This window comes from Monodon monoceros, unplaced genomic scaffold (assembly GCF_005190385.1).
Source record: "Monodon monoceros isolate NGI ecotype Baffin Bay Population unplaced genomic scaffold, NGI_Narwhal_1 Super_Scaffold_12, whole genome shotgun sequence".
NCBI lineage: Eukaryota > Metazoa > Chordata > Mammalia > Artiodactyla > Monodontidae > Monodon > Monodon monoceros.
Window position 1 is genome coordinate 146,515,848 of NW_021703768.1, and position 15,164 is coordinate 146,531,011.

Here is a 15,164-nt window from a genome sequence, read left to right on the forward strand (position 1 = left end):
TGGTGTCATCACCTAAGGAAAATGTGAAAGGAAAAGCATAAACACATAGCTTTGAAAAGCCAAATTGCTCAAACTGTACAATACATCTTAACAGTTAATAAATATAAAGGAAATATGCATTTCAGAAGGGGTTATTCTAACAGCTTTAACTTTTCTCCCCCCCAACTCTTGACTACTCATCTTTTCCCACTTGTTTAAAATAGGCCAACACATTTGGCAAGTATAATGGCACTTTTTAGTAATCAAACTGACCCTAGGTCAAATACACTTTTTTCAAGGGAACAACCAACCTAAATACTTACCACCCTCTTCTTTCTGAAAGTCCCTTCCATAGAGGGTCAGTGCGCACCATTCGTTCAATCAACTTCTTCCAAAGCATTCCTTCGGAGATCACTCGCTGCCATTCCTTACATACCAGCTCTGCTGCACACAGAGACCTGGCATCCAGGTAGGAAAGAATGTTTTCTGCTATGTGATCTAAACCTTGCTCTACAAAATAGAAAAGGCAATGAAGGAATAGGAAGGGAGATGGAAATGTACCAGTTACCATTTCCTTAAAGATAAGAGGAATAAAGAAATCCTGAACCAGGAAACATACCTGAGTAATATCAAAAGTTCTTCAGATATACAAGTGCATGAGTACACAGACATAGACACTTCTTTTTGGTTCTGATTTTTTAAGATAAAACAATTGATGGCACCAGTTCCTGTCTGTAAAAGCCAACCCTGGACAGCTCTATATTTGTCAGACATTAAAATAAATGATTTCTTTTACATAACTCTATGGGGTAACGACACCCCAAATTTTACAGATGAGGCAGAAAGAGGTAAAAGGATTCAAGGTTTTACAATTATAGGGTAGTGAAGCCAAGACTGGACTCTGATCTCTTGCTCCAAAGTCCGCATTCTTTCCCCTCTGATTTACTGTTTCTCGTAACAAATCATCCTATTGATACATGACCTATGTGAATCCCTTGGGGCTAAGGAGACAAAAAGGTGAGAAACACTGACTTATCTGAAAAGTTTATGAAAAGTTAAACGACAATCCAAGAATTAAGTCAGGTGCACTAAGATGTATTTTTGTCAATCATTTCTCCATCTCCTTATGGAGGTAAAATCCTCAAAACCATGAACCACATGCCTAAAAATTCTAGAACCTTAAGTCGTTTATCCTACACAATGCAAGTATCCTCTCAAAGACAACCAAGATTCAGCCTTTGCCTGACATTCACAAAGGTAAGAAGATCACTATGGTCAATGCTGTTGCCACCTGTATGTACACTCCCATCCTGTGGTTTTGGGCATGTCCTCTGCAACTACAAGAAATAAAGCTCATCCCCAGGCCTCCTCTGTGTTGGGGTGGGAAAACTAAACACACAGTCGGAAAATTCCAATTTCAAGTCTGGGTTCACCACCTAGAACTTCTATGACATGAAACAAATACTTAAACAATACTGAAACATCCCTGCCCCTTGGTTTTTTACCAAATAACATGGTAATGGCCAGTTAACAACTGTCCTTTCTCACACGACTTTTATGAATCAAAAAAGTTCTACAGGAAGATTTTAAAGACAACAAAGTACCATTCGGGGTTAATATCTGTTCTCTTTTTCAAGATAAATAGAAGGGGTATAGTCATACTAACTTGGCAGGGTATAGGTAAATCGTTAAGCTTTCAGAACCTCCATTTCCTCATCTGTATAAAACAGGGATAATAATCTCTGCCTTATTTTGAAAATATCACAATGAGATGATGCATAAAAAATGCTTTACGAACTAAGGTTTTTTCCAACTCTAAGAATGACTATTTACACTGTTGATTATGGTTTACAGGCCCTTCATATACTAGTTCTACTCTATAGTAGGTCTAATACCCAAGTTATGATCTGATAATGAAGACTAACTACACTGGGACCACTATCTTTTCTTGCACATGTTATTATATTAAGAGTTAAGGCCGTCAAAGATTATACTGCCTTCATCTAACAGTCATATCACAGTAGACCCCTAAGATGGTAGTAAGCTGAATTAAAATCTTAGGCCCTTCTCCCCAAAACATCTATTAAAACAATTCCCCTTAATTTCTGTATTTGTATGGGTAGTTTAGAAGGGGAGGGCAGCTCACACGGAAGTCTACAGTTATCCTCTCTATAATTCACCTTCAAATCTTTATCTGACCCTTCCATGTCAGTCTCTACAATTCTGATTCTGTCATACAGAAAAGTGGATATTCCACACCAGATCTGCATGGTGGGCAAATGCAGTAACTCTTTACCCCAAGTTGCTGGCAAACATGTTAAATGGGTCAGAACCAAGGACAGCACCCGTGATTCTGTATTTCCCTTCAAGCTATCATACACCCATTCATTAAATACTCACAAGGTACCAACACTGAGCCACCAGTTCTAAATCATCTGGATTTTATACTACTATTATCCAGCCCATATCTCTCTATTCAGCCCTCAAGGATATCTGGAGAAACTCTGCCCCATGAAGACACTACCATCTTTATTTATACCATGTTTCTGACTTGCTAGTCTCATAACTTTATCCAAAAAGGAAATCAAGTGAATTTGGTATGGTTACTCTCCATGTTCCCTTGCTGGTGCTTACTACATAAAGTTGGTATTGCAATTTTTTGTTTACAAGTTGGCACTAGCTGCTTTGTGTCACTTTTAAACATATATAACCCATGTTCATTATAGAAAAACTATAAAATGCATATAAGCAAATACCTTTAAATCCCTAAACCCCACCTCTCAGAGATAATAGCTTTTAACATTCTGCATACTATACCTTTCTAGGATTACACAACCCTACATAGTCTTTTCAACAGCTGATTAACTTTTGATAATCCATTTGAGAATTAGGCTAGAATGGAACATCAAATTCAATAGCCAATAGCTCGCATATACACCTTCTCCAGTTCTCCCGTTCTTAAGACCAGGAAATCTGCTCATCAATCATCTCTGGGTTCTATCATGCAGGACTACCAAACACAGTTGTACAAGCTGTATGTTCACAACTGTACCCAGTAGCTCTACCTACTGGTTTTCAATTACTTCTCAATGTTCCACAATTCTGAAAGTCACAGACTTAGGTTCTGCCACTATCCCGGCACACAACATTTTTAGGTCTACTTGTTATAGGAGCTGTGTTAAAGACAGCTTCATATCTTTCTTGGACTACAATTTTTCTGTCCTTTCTGGTTTTAAAACCATTCTTCTTAGCGGGGAAAGAAAAAAGGATAAGTTAAATGAGGAGTGAAAATATGCTGTTTCTTTCTATTACCACTACACCATCTATTCCAAGTACACTGTCCCTTCATTCTTTGTGTTCTTGCTCCAAACAGTTGATTATTTGTTTTTAACTCTCCCAAATTCCTTAACCATTTTGGACAATTTCACACTATTTGGGGCTTGGCCTTCTTGATACCATTCTCAAAGGTTCAGGCTACCTTTTTGTGTATCTCCATGCCCCTTTCTTCCATCTTCTGTCCAAGTGTATTTAAAACCAGGGAAATTCATGGAAAATCACATGGGATTCTACTTGTGCCTATCCACTGATAGGATTAGCAAATTATTAATCAGAACTTTAAATTTCAGAATCTCTCTACCGTCTTTAATCATATTTTCTTTTACAGTCTCTGGCCATGGCCTAATAAACTTAGCTCTTCTCTGAATTCTTCTAATTCTGGGGTACTTTATCTGACTATCTTCTAGTTTCTACACTTAATACGAGAACACAGTCACTTTCCAAGGTTTATGTTAATCCTAATCACTAACCGAGTCCTCCTAATTGGTTATAAACACACCCCTAACCAACTCCCCTCTCAAATCCTCTGCTGAGAGAGGAAATGAACAGACAAGAACACATTATATAGCTGTCTTTTCAGGCCTCAATGGCTGCCACATCCCCATGGTCTATATACGAACTGGGAAAGCTGCATCCAAATCCTCCACCTGGCTGGGTAGTCTATGCGCTGGTTCTCAGAAGCCTGTGTGGTTATATCACTTAGGGTTACTGGTTTGAGAAGCAACAGCAGCAGAAACAGCTTCCTAAATATTCTCCTGATCCACTGAATCAGAACCTCTAGATGGTGGGGCCCAGAAATCTACATTCTTAAGAATTACTACCAGATAATTCTGACATGCTGGGAACTACTGCTTCATAGCAATAATATCCCTTTTAGTCCTCATTGATTTCCCGCCACCTCAATATCTCACACCACTGGGCTATCAATGAGATTCTGCAGAAAGCAGCTCATTATTAGACACATACTTCCTACTCTTTCAAATGCCACTGGTCCAATTCGGCAACATCTCATTGAAATCTATGAGATTTGATTTATTTCCTTTTGGTAATACTTTAAATTCACTTCATCCTTCTAGGGGGCAGCATGTTTTAGCTTCTCGGAAAATGCACTGGCTATAGAGCCATATAATCTGGGTTGAAGCAAATCAGTTTTCCTTTTTGGATCTCAGTCTGCCATAAAATAGGAGTGATATTAAATGCCTAAGAAGGATCATCTCGTATAATCTGCATGATAAAACCCTCTGAGATAGGCTATAAATAGCCTCATTTTATAGAGAAGCAACTTCTTAACCTTGTTGGAAAGGTTCATAAGAGGAGGTTATTCAGGAGCCAGATACAGAGCAGGTACTCGATAAATGTCACTCTCTCTTCTTTCCTCTTCCAGAAATCGCTTTACCTGATATCACTGGTCAAGGAAGCTAAGCAGTATTCCCCTTCCTTGTTACTTTCTGCAGAGAAAATATGACACACCTCCCCTAGCAAATCGCTAATTCCTCACTAATAGCTTGGAGTAAGTCTCATACCCCTTAAATATTTAAAGAAGAATAGGAATCACACAACCTCTATTTTGGGCACCTTGGAGTAACTAGCCCCAGGAGCCATGTAGACCTTGTAACTTTCTGGTTTCAAGACTGTTCAGAACAAAGAGGTTACTGAATAAGGTGGTCCATTTGCCTGAGCTAGAAAGTGCTCTGAGGTGTTAAAGCTAAGCATTTTCTTAAGTATCAATGTCTGGCTCTCATTTACTCTATGGTGCTGAGACGCCCCCATCTCCTGCCACCCCCCCCTTCCCAAGGCAATAAGAGGACACATTATGGCCTCAGAAAATGAGTCCAGAATACTGCACACATCGTGCTGAAGAAGTGCTGCTGTTGCTAATTATAGGCACCAGATGAAGGTCTGGAAATTTTTCAATAATAAATTAAAACAATTAAAAGGCAAAATTTTCAAAGCTCAATATGTAAATAACATTGTACCAAAATGAAACTCAAATGTGTAATGTCAGTTCAATGCCCTTGACTATAGCCAGTTCTAAGACAGCTGCTTAGATCATACAATTACAGAAACTTTTATTATTTTAGAAACACATTTCAAAGAGCAGCTGCAAAGAAATTTCCTTCCCCACCCACCCCTGCTGTCCCTTCCCCCTCCCTAGTCACAGATCTAGTTGTAAAATCTGAAGTTAGAAACTTTCTTTCCTGAGAGCAAAAGTCTGTCAGTGGATGCCTTTAACTTGGAATATACTGACCTAAGGATTCAGACACAAATGCTCAGGTCACAAAGTCCAACATTTTGCTATGCCAACAAAGTGGCACACACACCTACCTAAATGATGTCAGGATGAATCAATTCGGAAATCAGTGGGTGAATAATTAAAACTTCCTGGCAATAAATCGTACTGCAGGTGCTTCCTGCCTCTCTGGGCTTTTTTTTTTTTTTTAACTGACATCCTCAGAATACCCACCAGATGCTAGGCATATTATATACAATGTCTTTAATCTTCACAATATCCTATAAAGTATTATTATCATTCCCACACAGATAAGGAAACTGAGGATCCAAAAAGTGAGCTCACATAACCATTAGGGGCAGGGGCTGGGATTCAAATGGAGGGGCTGTCAAATCCAACACCCATCACCTTTCCACTCTGTCATGCTGGATCTCTGGCCCTGCATCCAGCCTAAAGCCTACACTCTGGTTCTTCCACATCTCCCAAGACCTCTGATCTAATCTCTGTCACATTCACAGTCCATAATGGTTTATCATCCTTACTTGAGGATGAGACAAAAGAATAAACCATGGCCAGGAAGGTAAGTGTTTTTAAAATTCTTAATTGCTTAGACACCTCACCAAACAGATCACCAATGCTTATCGTCCTTCTTGAAGTACAATCTGTCTCTACTTCAAATGGTATAAATTTTCCCTTTAACAACAGTTCTTACAAACCACAAACTTAGCCTGCAGAAATTGACATTGCAGACTAAACATTTACCATGATTTTTAGAAAAGCATATCATAATTATCACTTTTTCCACTGAACCAAAAGGAGCCAGAGACCACAAACATTTTCCATTTTCCTTATACTGACAGGTACGATATTCACAGTAAGCATTAAAAAGTCAAAACTACAGACCGTTTTTATAGAATTAATGGTTTTCACAATCAAAAGAAGTCTTAAGTAGACTGTCAGTTTCAACAAAGTAAAAATTCAAACTAAGGATCATCTACAGTAAAAGTTAAACACCAAACCAGGATAATGATTAGTAAGTTGTTCCACACATTATTAAATCTAAGTATGAACAAACACATGGACCTGTTTCTCCCCTAATGCTCTTAAGGCAAGATCTGTGCTAAGGAACTAATGCCAGATTTAATCCAAGTCTACTAGACACTAACTAACACAATCAACTTGGCCAGCTTGTCCCCAGCTATTAGATTCATATGTATGATATATACTGACATATGTATATATGTTCAGATCAAATCCTGTTAAAACAAATAGCATTTTAACAAAAATATTTCCATGTCCCAGCCAATGGTCCGTTCATTTCATGTAATACTCGATACCACAAAATTCCACTTTAACAGAGATATGGACAATGCCTTAAAATTCGCTGTAATGAAAACTGAATTGTATGCAATTATACTAACCATATTTATATACATAACACATGTTCATCTGTTCTGTCTCTTCTCCAATTCTGTACACTCCCCAAGAGAAGGGGCTGCCTCTGAACTATACTCTGCAAATCAAGAGAACTACAACAGTGCCACCTCGTGGATATTCTGTAAATATAAGTTGAATTCCCTGGTGCTCTAAAATGTTTGAGAGGCAAATTATAGGGAAAAAATAAAAATAAACCAAAACAACAGAAAGCAAACAGAATGGATTTGCCTCAGAAAATGGGAGCATAGCTTCATTTATTTAAAAGCACTTAAGAGGAACAAGTATAACTGTCAACTTTAAAAACTACCCTGTCTCTTTTTGGTGTGAAATGTAGCATGAGTCAGTAGAAAGTCTTGGATGAGGGGGGTTCTGAGTTCTGGGCTGCACATACAGAGAAGCTGCAGCACATGTGCACTCATCTTACTCAAATTCACCTATAATTCTCTCTCTCATGCAATTAGAAGCATAGCTCTTCTCTCCCACTCTCTCTCTCTTATAATTAAAAGTAAATGTTACTGAATTGGGGTGTAAACCATGTATACTTGAGGCCAGTTTAAGGCACTGTCCAGAGTAATCTTAACTGGAAGTGATTTCAGCTTTTGTACTAGCTTTTGCACCAACCCCCACCATCACCTGCAAAATCACAATAACCAAGATGTATGATCTTAGGCATTTCACCCAATTCTCTGATCCTTGGCTTCATAATCTACCCAATGAGAAACAGCACTAGGTGACGGCTAAGATCCCTTTCAGCAATTAAATACTATGATTCTAGAAAAAGAGGGTTCATGTTTTTCTCTTCTAGAAATACTAATTCAAGAAATGAGGAAAATAATGCTACATTTCAGCATAAAAAGAACAGTAGGGTCAAAATTTTCTAAGCTAACTCTCAAATATCCTTAAAACACTCCCTTTGTAGAGAGTAAACTTACAAGTTCTAGAAGAGGGATTAGGAATCAGAGGCTGGCATGTCACTTTGCAGCCCCAGGTTTCAGGCCTGAGGCATGAACCCAGGTCCTGTCTACTGTGGAAATACTTAGACTATGGAGTTGTGATGCACTGTAAATCACAGACAGGCTAAGAGAGAAGCTACTCTTTGAGGAGCCATCCAGAAGCTCTGAAAAAAGGGTAGGGCTGGTGGCAATGCTACTGGTTTATCCCTGGCTATTTCTAAGGCATACCCTGGCACAGCAGCTGTAACCTCCAGGTTACCCTGACCACGTTAGAGGAGAATGTTCTGGCCAACAGTCTCACATTCTCTTCAAGAGTGAAATCTCTCTATCTTACCTAGACAAACTTAAAATAAAAAATTTAAAAAAGAACACAGAGAGAAAAGAATTAACGAGTGACCAAAAATCAAAGAGGGGGACTCCCCTGGTGGTGCAGTGGTTAAGAATCCGCCTGCCAATGCAGGGTACACAGGTTCAATCCCTGGTCTGGGAAGATCCCACATGCCATGGAGAAACTAAGCCCGTGTGCCATAATTACTGAGCCTGCGCTCTAGAGCCCGCAAACCACAACTGCTGAGCTCACGTGCCACAACTACTGAAGCCCGCGCGCCTAGAGCCTGTGCTCCGCAACAAGAGAAGCCACCGCAATGAGAAGCCCGTGCACCGCAATGAAGAGTAGCTCCCGCTCACCGCAACTAGAGACAGCCCACGCGCAGCAACGAAGACCCAACGCAGCCAAAAATAAATTAATTAATTTAAAAAAAAAAATCAAAGGGGGATGAACAGGCAGAGCACAGCGGGTTTTTAGAGCAGTGAAACTGTTCTGTGTGACACTATAATGGTAGATACATGTCACTATACATTTGTCAAAAGCCACAGAATGTACAACACCAAGAGTGAACCCTGAAGTATGTACTTTGAGTGATAGTGATGTGTCAGTGTAGGTTCATGTATTGTAACAAATGTACCACTGTAGTGTAGGATGTTGATAGCAGGGAGGCTGTGCTGGGGGCTGTTGCGGGTGGGGGCGAGGATATGGAAACTGTACTTTCTGCCCAATTTTGCTGTGAACCTAAAACTGTTGTAAAAGTAGTCTTTTTTTTCTTTTAAACCAAAGTAAACTTAACTGGGGGGTGGGGAGGGAGAGAGAGAGAAAGAGAAAAGGGAGAGAAGAACACACTCATGCAGGGGTAGGATAGTGAGGGAGAGGATGCAGAAATAAGTTTTAAGAAATGTAGTAAGACATGCTATCAATTTCCCCAATACTTTTCTGCCATTCCCTAAGTGTCACTTCAGATATAAATGAACATCTTAAATTTGGGGACACTTCCCAAACACTGTAGGAAAAATTGTCCCATATTAAAAAAAAATATTTATAAAGGCAAAATGCAGATTCTATAGACACCACATCAAAATAAAAAGTACAGCATTAATTCACTAATGTAGCAATAGTATTAACCAATGATCAACGCTAGTAATCACAGAAACTGCCTACAGTTCCTAGATAGATGCTAAATTATAACTCCTCTTCAAGTACCACATATTAAAGTACAGTATGTGTCCCAAAGAAATGCTGTCTCACGCTGTACTCATTCATTCATTTCACAAACACCTACTCGGCTCCGTCTAGGCTCTTGGGCTGGGCATTCTTCCACTTCTCAGCTTTTTAAAAGACAAGCATGGTTACCTGGTAAAGCGGTAATAAAGTCCCGCTGCAACATGGGCTTCAGGTAAGAGTTAATATGTCCATGCTGGTAATGACACATTCGTGAAATAAGGTGTTCCACAAATTCCACTTGATCTGATTCAGACCACTGGTCAAAATATTTAATACACAAGTCTTTTTCTTTTTGATAGTTTCCTTCTGATGGCCTCTTTCTGGAGACGATCACTGATGATGTTCCATTACTTATCTATTTTAGAAAAACAAAAAAGTAATTAGTTTGACAAGGAAAATAAATCTTAAGAGCGTATCATCAGAAACATTTTTTTGCCCTGTGTATTTATTCTTAAAATGCCAGTTTTACCCTAAAGCCAAAGTCATTCCTTTATTAATTAATTCAGGAAATAATTAAAAAAGCATTCAGGGCCCATGTACTCGAATTAGTCACTAAAGTAATGATAAAGTTAGAGTTCTATCTAAAGCTAAATGGTGTCTTAAATCGTCATTCTCCAATGCTTATTCCAAAATCGTGCTGTTACCAGTTAACTAAGGTTGGAGAAGACCATCTTAGAAAAACTGTTCAACTTGGCAAAGTGGCAACTGGTTGATTATTGATGGTTTGTTTTCCTTCCTCAAAGTTGGAAGGTAAAGCTATATTCATCTATGCAAATAGTTCTCACACTTGTGCATGCATCAGAATAACAAAAGAGCTTGTTAACACACAGACTGCCAGGCCCACCACGGAGGTTCTGATCCTACAGGTCTGGAGTACAGCCTGAGCACTTCCAACAAGTCCCCAAGTGATGCTGATGCTGCTGGTCTAGAGACTGCACTTCAGGGACCTCACTCTGAAAACTACTGGTCTATGTAACAGAGAAATCAGAGAGCAATTCAATCTGAAAAGCTTCATTTTACCTAACAGTTTCAATCTCCTCCGTATTATTTCCAGGGCTGCTAACTGCTGACAAAATAGTTTACAGACTTTCACTCTCTCTTTCAATCACCTACGCAGAAAGTGACCCAAGGTAAACCACATATACCTGAAAAGTTCCTCATCTTATTTAGTTGGTTTACAGATATCCCACAGACTCCTAGACCAATAGTTGCATCTCTCATCAAATCTACATGGTCCTTGCATAAAATCAGTATACTTTTTAAAAACTGAAACTAGGGCTTCCCTGGTGGCACAGTGGTGGAGAATCCGCCTGCCGGGGACACGGGTTCGAGCCCTGGTCCAGGAAGATCTCACATGCCGCGGAGCAACTAAGCCCGTGCGCCACAACTACTGAGCCTGCGCTCTAGAGTCTGTGAGCCACAACTACTGAGCTCACACGCCTAGAGCCTGTGCTCCGCAACAGGAGAAGCCACCGCAATGAGAAGCCTGCGCACCGCAACGAAGAGTAGCCCCCGCTGACCACAACTAGAGAAAGCCCGCGCACAGCAACGAAGACCCAACACAGCCAAAAGAACAAAACAAACAAACAAACAAACAAAAACACTGAAACTACATGCACTGCATCTGGACAACAATATCCAAAAAAATCTAAATCCCTAGACTGAACCACAACTGCTACTGATATTATGAGGCTCAGTAATTTCCCTGTTTACAAACAAAAGGACCTCAATACTTTCGTCAAACATTTGCCAAGTCATCTGTCCATCACTATTCTGAATGCCCCTTCATGTGTAACACTAGAAGGAATAACATATAAGAGAATTTTGAAAACTGAAGAGTTGCATCACAAACATTCATTAATTCCATTAGGAGCTTATTTCAGAAGTCTTACATGGGAAGAATGAAGAGCTTTTTTTAAATCAGTATATTCCCTAACTTAAAGTGAACTGAACCCATCCCAGAAAGCAGACATCCTTTGTAAATATCCAAAGGAGTCTTTGGCCTTCCTTGGTAAAATCTTAAAAATCCTTCATATCTGAAGTGAGTTCTTATGTCGACATTTAGAGGTATAAACCTGGAAGGCATTAATCTCCCACCTCACTTATCTTGCCACTTCCTTGTCTGAGAACGTTTTTTCCCTTATAATTTGGGTGAGGGAGAGCTCACTGACACCGGGCACCACCAGGGGGCAGCATTGAACAGAGATTTTTGATGTTGCTTGTAGTAAAACATTCATATCAAACAGAACCAAAACATCAGCATTAAGAACAGTCAGACGAAGTAAACATTCTTTGCTGTGGTGAATATCAGCTAGCATAAGGAGCACCTTTGCTACTTCTAAGCATAAGGATGTTCACCATAATGTTATCATAAAATTCAGAAAAAACTACCCAGTTACAGGCAACTGGTTAAAGTGAATTATATAATACATCTACACAAAGTACTACAATGCAGCCATTAGAATTAGGTTTATAAAGTAAGATTTTAATAACAAGAGAACATGTTTATGAAATAGTATTAGGGACAAAAGAATCTTATATAGCATATGATCACAATAATCTGTGTGAAGGGAAACACGCCAAGAAAAAGTAAAGAATATAAATGAAAATGTTAAAAGTGCCTAATCTTGAGAGAGAAAGCTACATATTTTTTCCTTCCCCTTTTCTTTCTATATTTTTTTCATAATACTTGCCAAAATAATTGCTTTTGTAACAGGTTAAATATAATTATGGTAACAACTTGCATTTGTGTACTGCTTTATTGTTTATAAAATACTTTCACACCCATTATCTCACTTGATAAGCAAAAGGGTTATTATTTCATTTACAGAAGGGTTCCTTTCCTAACCATCTAGCCTCCTTAGAGCATCGGTATACCATTAACTAGTTGACTGAAAGGCAGATGAAAAAAAAAAAAACTGAAAGCTAAAGTGTTAAGAACCACTGTGAATTGAAAATCAATAGTAAATTAAGAGAATCCTGTTGCAAAATACCAGACGTGGAGGGAACAGCAGTCAGTCTGCACACAGTTCCCCCTAAAATAACAGTATGTGCCCAATTCTACAGCACATTTTCCATTTCTATTTCTAACCACCCGCTTGGCCTAGAAAGATCTTCCTGGAATTGCACTGCTTTGTTTCTTTTCATCATAAATTTGTTGGGGACACTTTATTCTTGCTAACTCCTTTGATTCAAATCAAGTGAGCCCAGAGAACTTTTTTTTATCATTATTCTCTTCAGATTTAGATTTGTTTTGCCTTTATTTGTATCTTCATGAAGGGAAAAATTATGTGTACCATAATGGTCGACGAAAACACGAAATCATGAAACTTTATATGCTCTCCATCCCGCGCCTTACAAAAAAACTGGGGGATTGGAAGGAAAACTGGAAAACTAAAATAGAGGTAGGAGAGAAGGAAACTGAATTTAAAAGGAAAAGGCAAACAAATAGGAAATGGGGGAGAAGGGTGACGGTTGGGAGAAAAGGTCAGTGCATACACTGGTATGCGGCATGGTGCCATTCTGGTGACAAAGGACACCACCACTGTCCATCTTTGGCTTAGACAGTGGCCCCAGAGACGGAATATTTTGGGCTGCAGCCAACTTCAGAATCTTGGTGAGAATTCCTAAATTCTTTACTATTCATAATGACACTTCCCTAAGGAACAGAAGATAAGTTAGGGTGAATTCTTTTTTTTTTTTTTTCTTATGTGGACCATTTTAAAAGTCTTCATTGAATTAGTTACAATATTGCTTCTGTTTTATGTCTTGGTTTTTTGGCCCTGAGGCATGTGGGCTCTTAGTTCCCCAACCAGGGATCGAACTCCCACCCCCTGCATTGGAAGGTGAAGTCTTAACCACTGGACCGCCAGGGAAGTCCCAGGGTGGATCCTGAAACTAGCAGAATTGCGCAAAAGAAAACAAAAGTACTTGGCTCTTAGTTTCACTGAGGACAGGAGCTGAGGGAGCATCTTATCTACAGTAAGTCAATTGCTATCTTATCTGTGCGCCGTCATTCCTACCTGCCAAAGAGTATTTTTCTTTGGGGACTCATCTTCATTTTGATCCTCCATAACTGAAGTGTTCTAAGGGGGGAAAAACAGGTTATTTGAATTATGCCGAGTTTTGCAAATTCTAAATAACTACACCAAAATATAGTTTTGAAAACCCAAACTGGAGTGTACCAACACCAACCCCAGAGCTGTTTGGCTTGTGGCTAACACATGCCATTTTGGGTCCACAGGGGTGTTTTCATCTTTGATCAATCATTAGTTAGTGGTTGGACAAAAGTAAGCATAAAGTCTTTATGAAGGTTGGGTGTACTCAGAAAACAGGCTAAATTATGGGCGTGGGGCTGGAGCTCTGCCTCAGCCGTCCCGTTACTCTTTTAACCTGAAGAAAGAAGGCCCTGATGATTACACAAAACATTTACTAGAGTGTCTGCTACTCAGTGGCCCGCCCCAGCCATCAGCAATTAGAAGTGACAAAGCCCTGGAAGCCCCCCTGCCTTTCTCTTTCCTCCCTTGATGGCCTTGTTTTTCTGGAATGGCTTTGCAATCTCCCCTAGCAAGCATGGTGGGTGCCCCAACCTTTTCCCTTAAGAGGAGGATGCTGTTAGCCAGCAACAATCTGGCTTGCCTTGGGAATGCATTAGCTTTTGATTTTTGTGTTTACTGCACAAAGAGGCACTGTGTATTCTTTCTGGTGACCTAGTCGCTCAATAGATGCCCATTAACTGGAGATTATACATGATTGGATTTTTCCCTTTTGAAGCTCCTACCTAATAGCTAAATGGAAACTTAATGAGAAGGGGAAGTGGGAGAGTTGTGTTCTGAAAGGAATAATAACTCATTTATGGATAGCAGTCTCTCTAAGATTCCTTCCCAAGCCTAAAATTCCAAGATTGGGGTACAAAATTTAAACTATAACATTTGTCCTGTAGTATTAGTCGAAAAGATCCTATAGATCTATTTATCAGTGTTTACAAGAGCTTGTTTACTGCCTATAGGGAATAAGCCTACCTCTCAAATTTTCCCTGTTTTTCCTTTATGTTCGTCAAGTTGTAAAATGTTTGGGCACATACAGTATTTCCAAACACTCCATTTGAAAATACCCAACGTAGGTGGTGGCAGAAGAATCACCACTGGACACTAGTGCTCTGCAGGTCTCACAGCAGGCTCTGATAAGAGATGTAGAATGAGGGCTTCCCTAGTGGCACAGTGGTTAAGAATCTGCCTGCCAATGCAGGGGACACGGGTTCGAGCCCTGGTCCAGGAAGATCCCACACGCCGCGGAGCAACTAAGCCCGTGCGCCGCAACTACTGAGCCTGCACTCTAGAGCCTGCAAGCCACAACCACTGAAGCCCACGCACCTAGAGCCTGTGCTCCACAACTAGAGAAGCCACCGCAATGAGAAGCCTGCACACCGCAACAAAGAGTAGCCCGTGCTCTCAGCAACTAGAGAAAAAACCCGCGTACAGCAGCAAAGACCCAAGGCAGCCAAAAATTAAATAAATGAATAAAATAAAATAAATTAAAAAAAAAAGAGATGTAGAATGATGTAGTAGAAAAGCCAAAGGCTTTGAAACCAAAGAGAGAAGTTGGAATCCAGATTTGGTCACTCACTCTGTGTGTGTGTGTGTGTGTGTGTGTGTGAGAGAGAGAGAGAGAGAGA

At 39.7% G+C, this 15,164-nt stretch overlaps 1 protein-coding gene across 7 annotated transcripts in view; it reads right to left on the minus strand.

Annotated features, from left to right (window-relative positions):
- Positions 1–15,164, minus strand: part of FBXW11 (F-box and WD repeat domain containing 11) — a 133,436-nt gene that overhangs the window by 32,807 nt on the left and 85,465 nt on the right. For 4 of the 7 annotated variants that reach the window (XM_029215868.1, XM_029215866.1, XM_029215869.1 and 1 more), the window contains 3 exons: positions 13,513–13,575; positions 9,620–9,845; positions 303–489 (listed from right to left, as the gene is read on the minus strand). In XM_029215868.1, the coding sequence (XP_029071701.1) occupies positions 303–489; positions 9,620–9,845; positions 13,513–13,575 (476 nt within the window). Of the gene's footprint in view, positions 1–302; positions 490–9,619; positions 9,846–13,512; positions 13,576–14,511; positions 14,672–15,164 lie in introns of those variants that run through there. The other 3 variants (XM_029215871.1, XM_029215872.1, XM_029215870.1) reach the window with 2 other exon arrangements.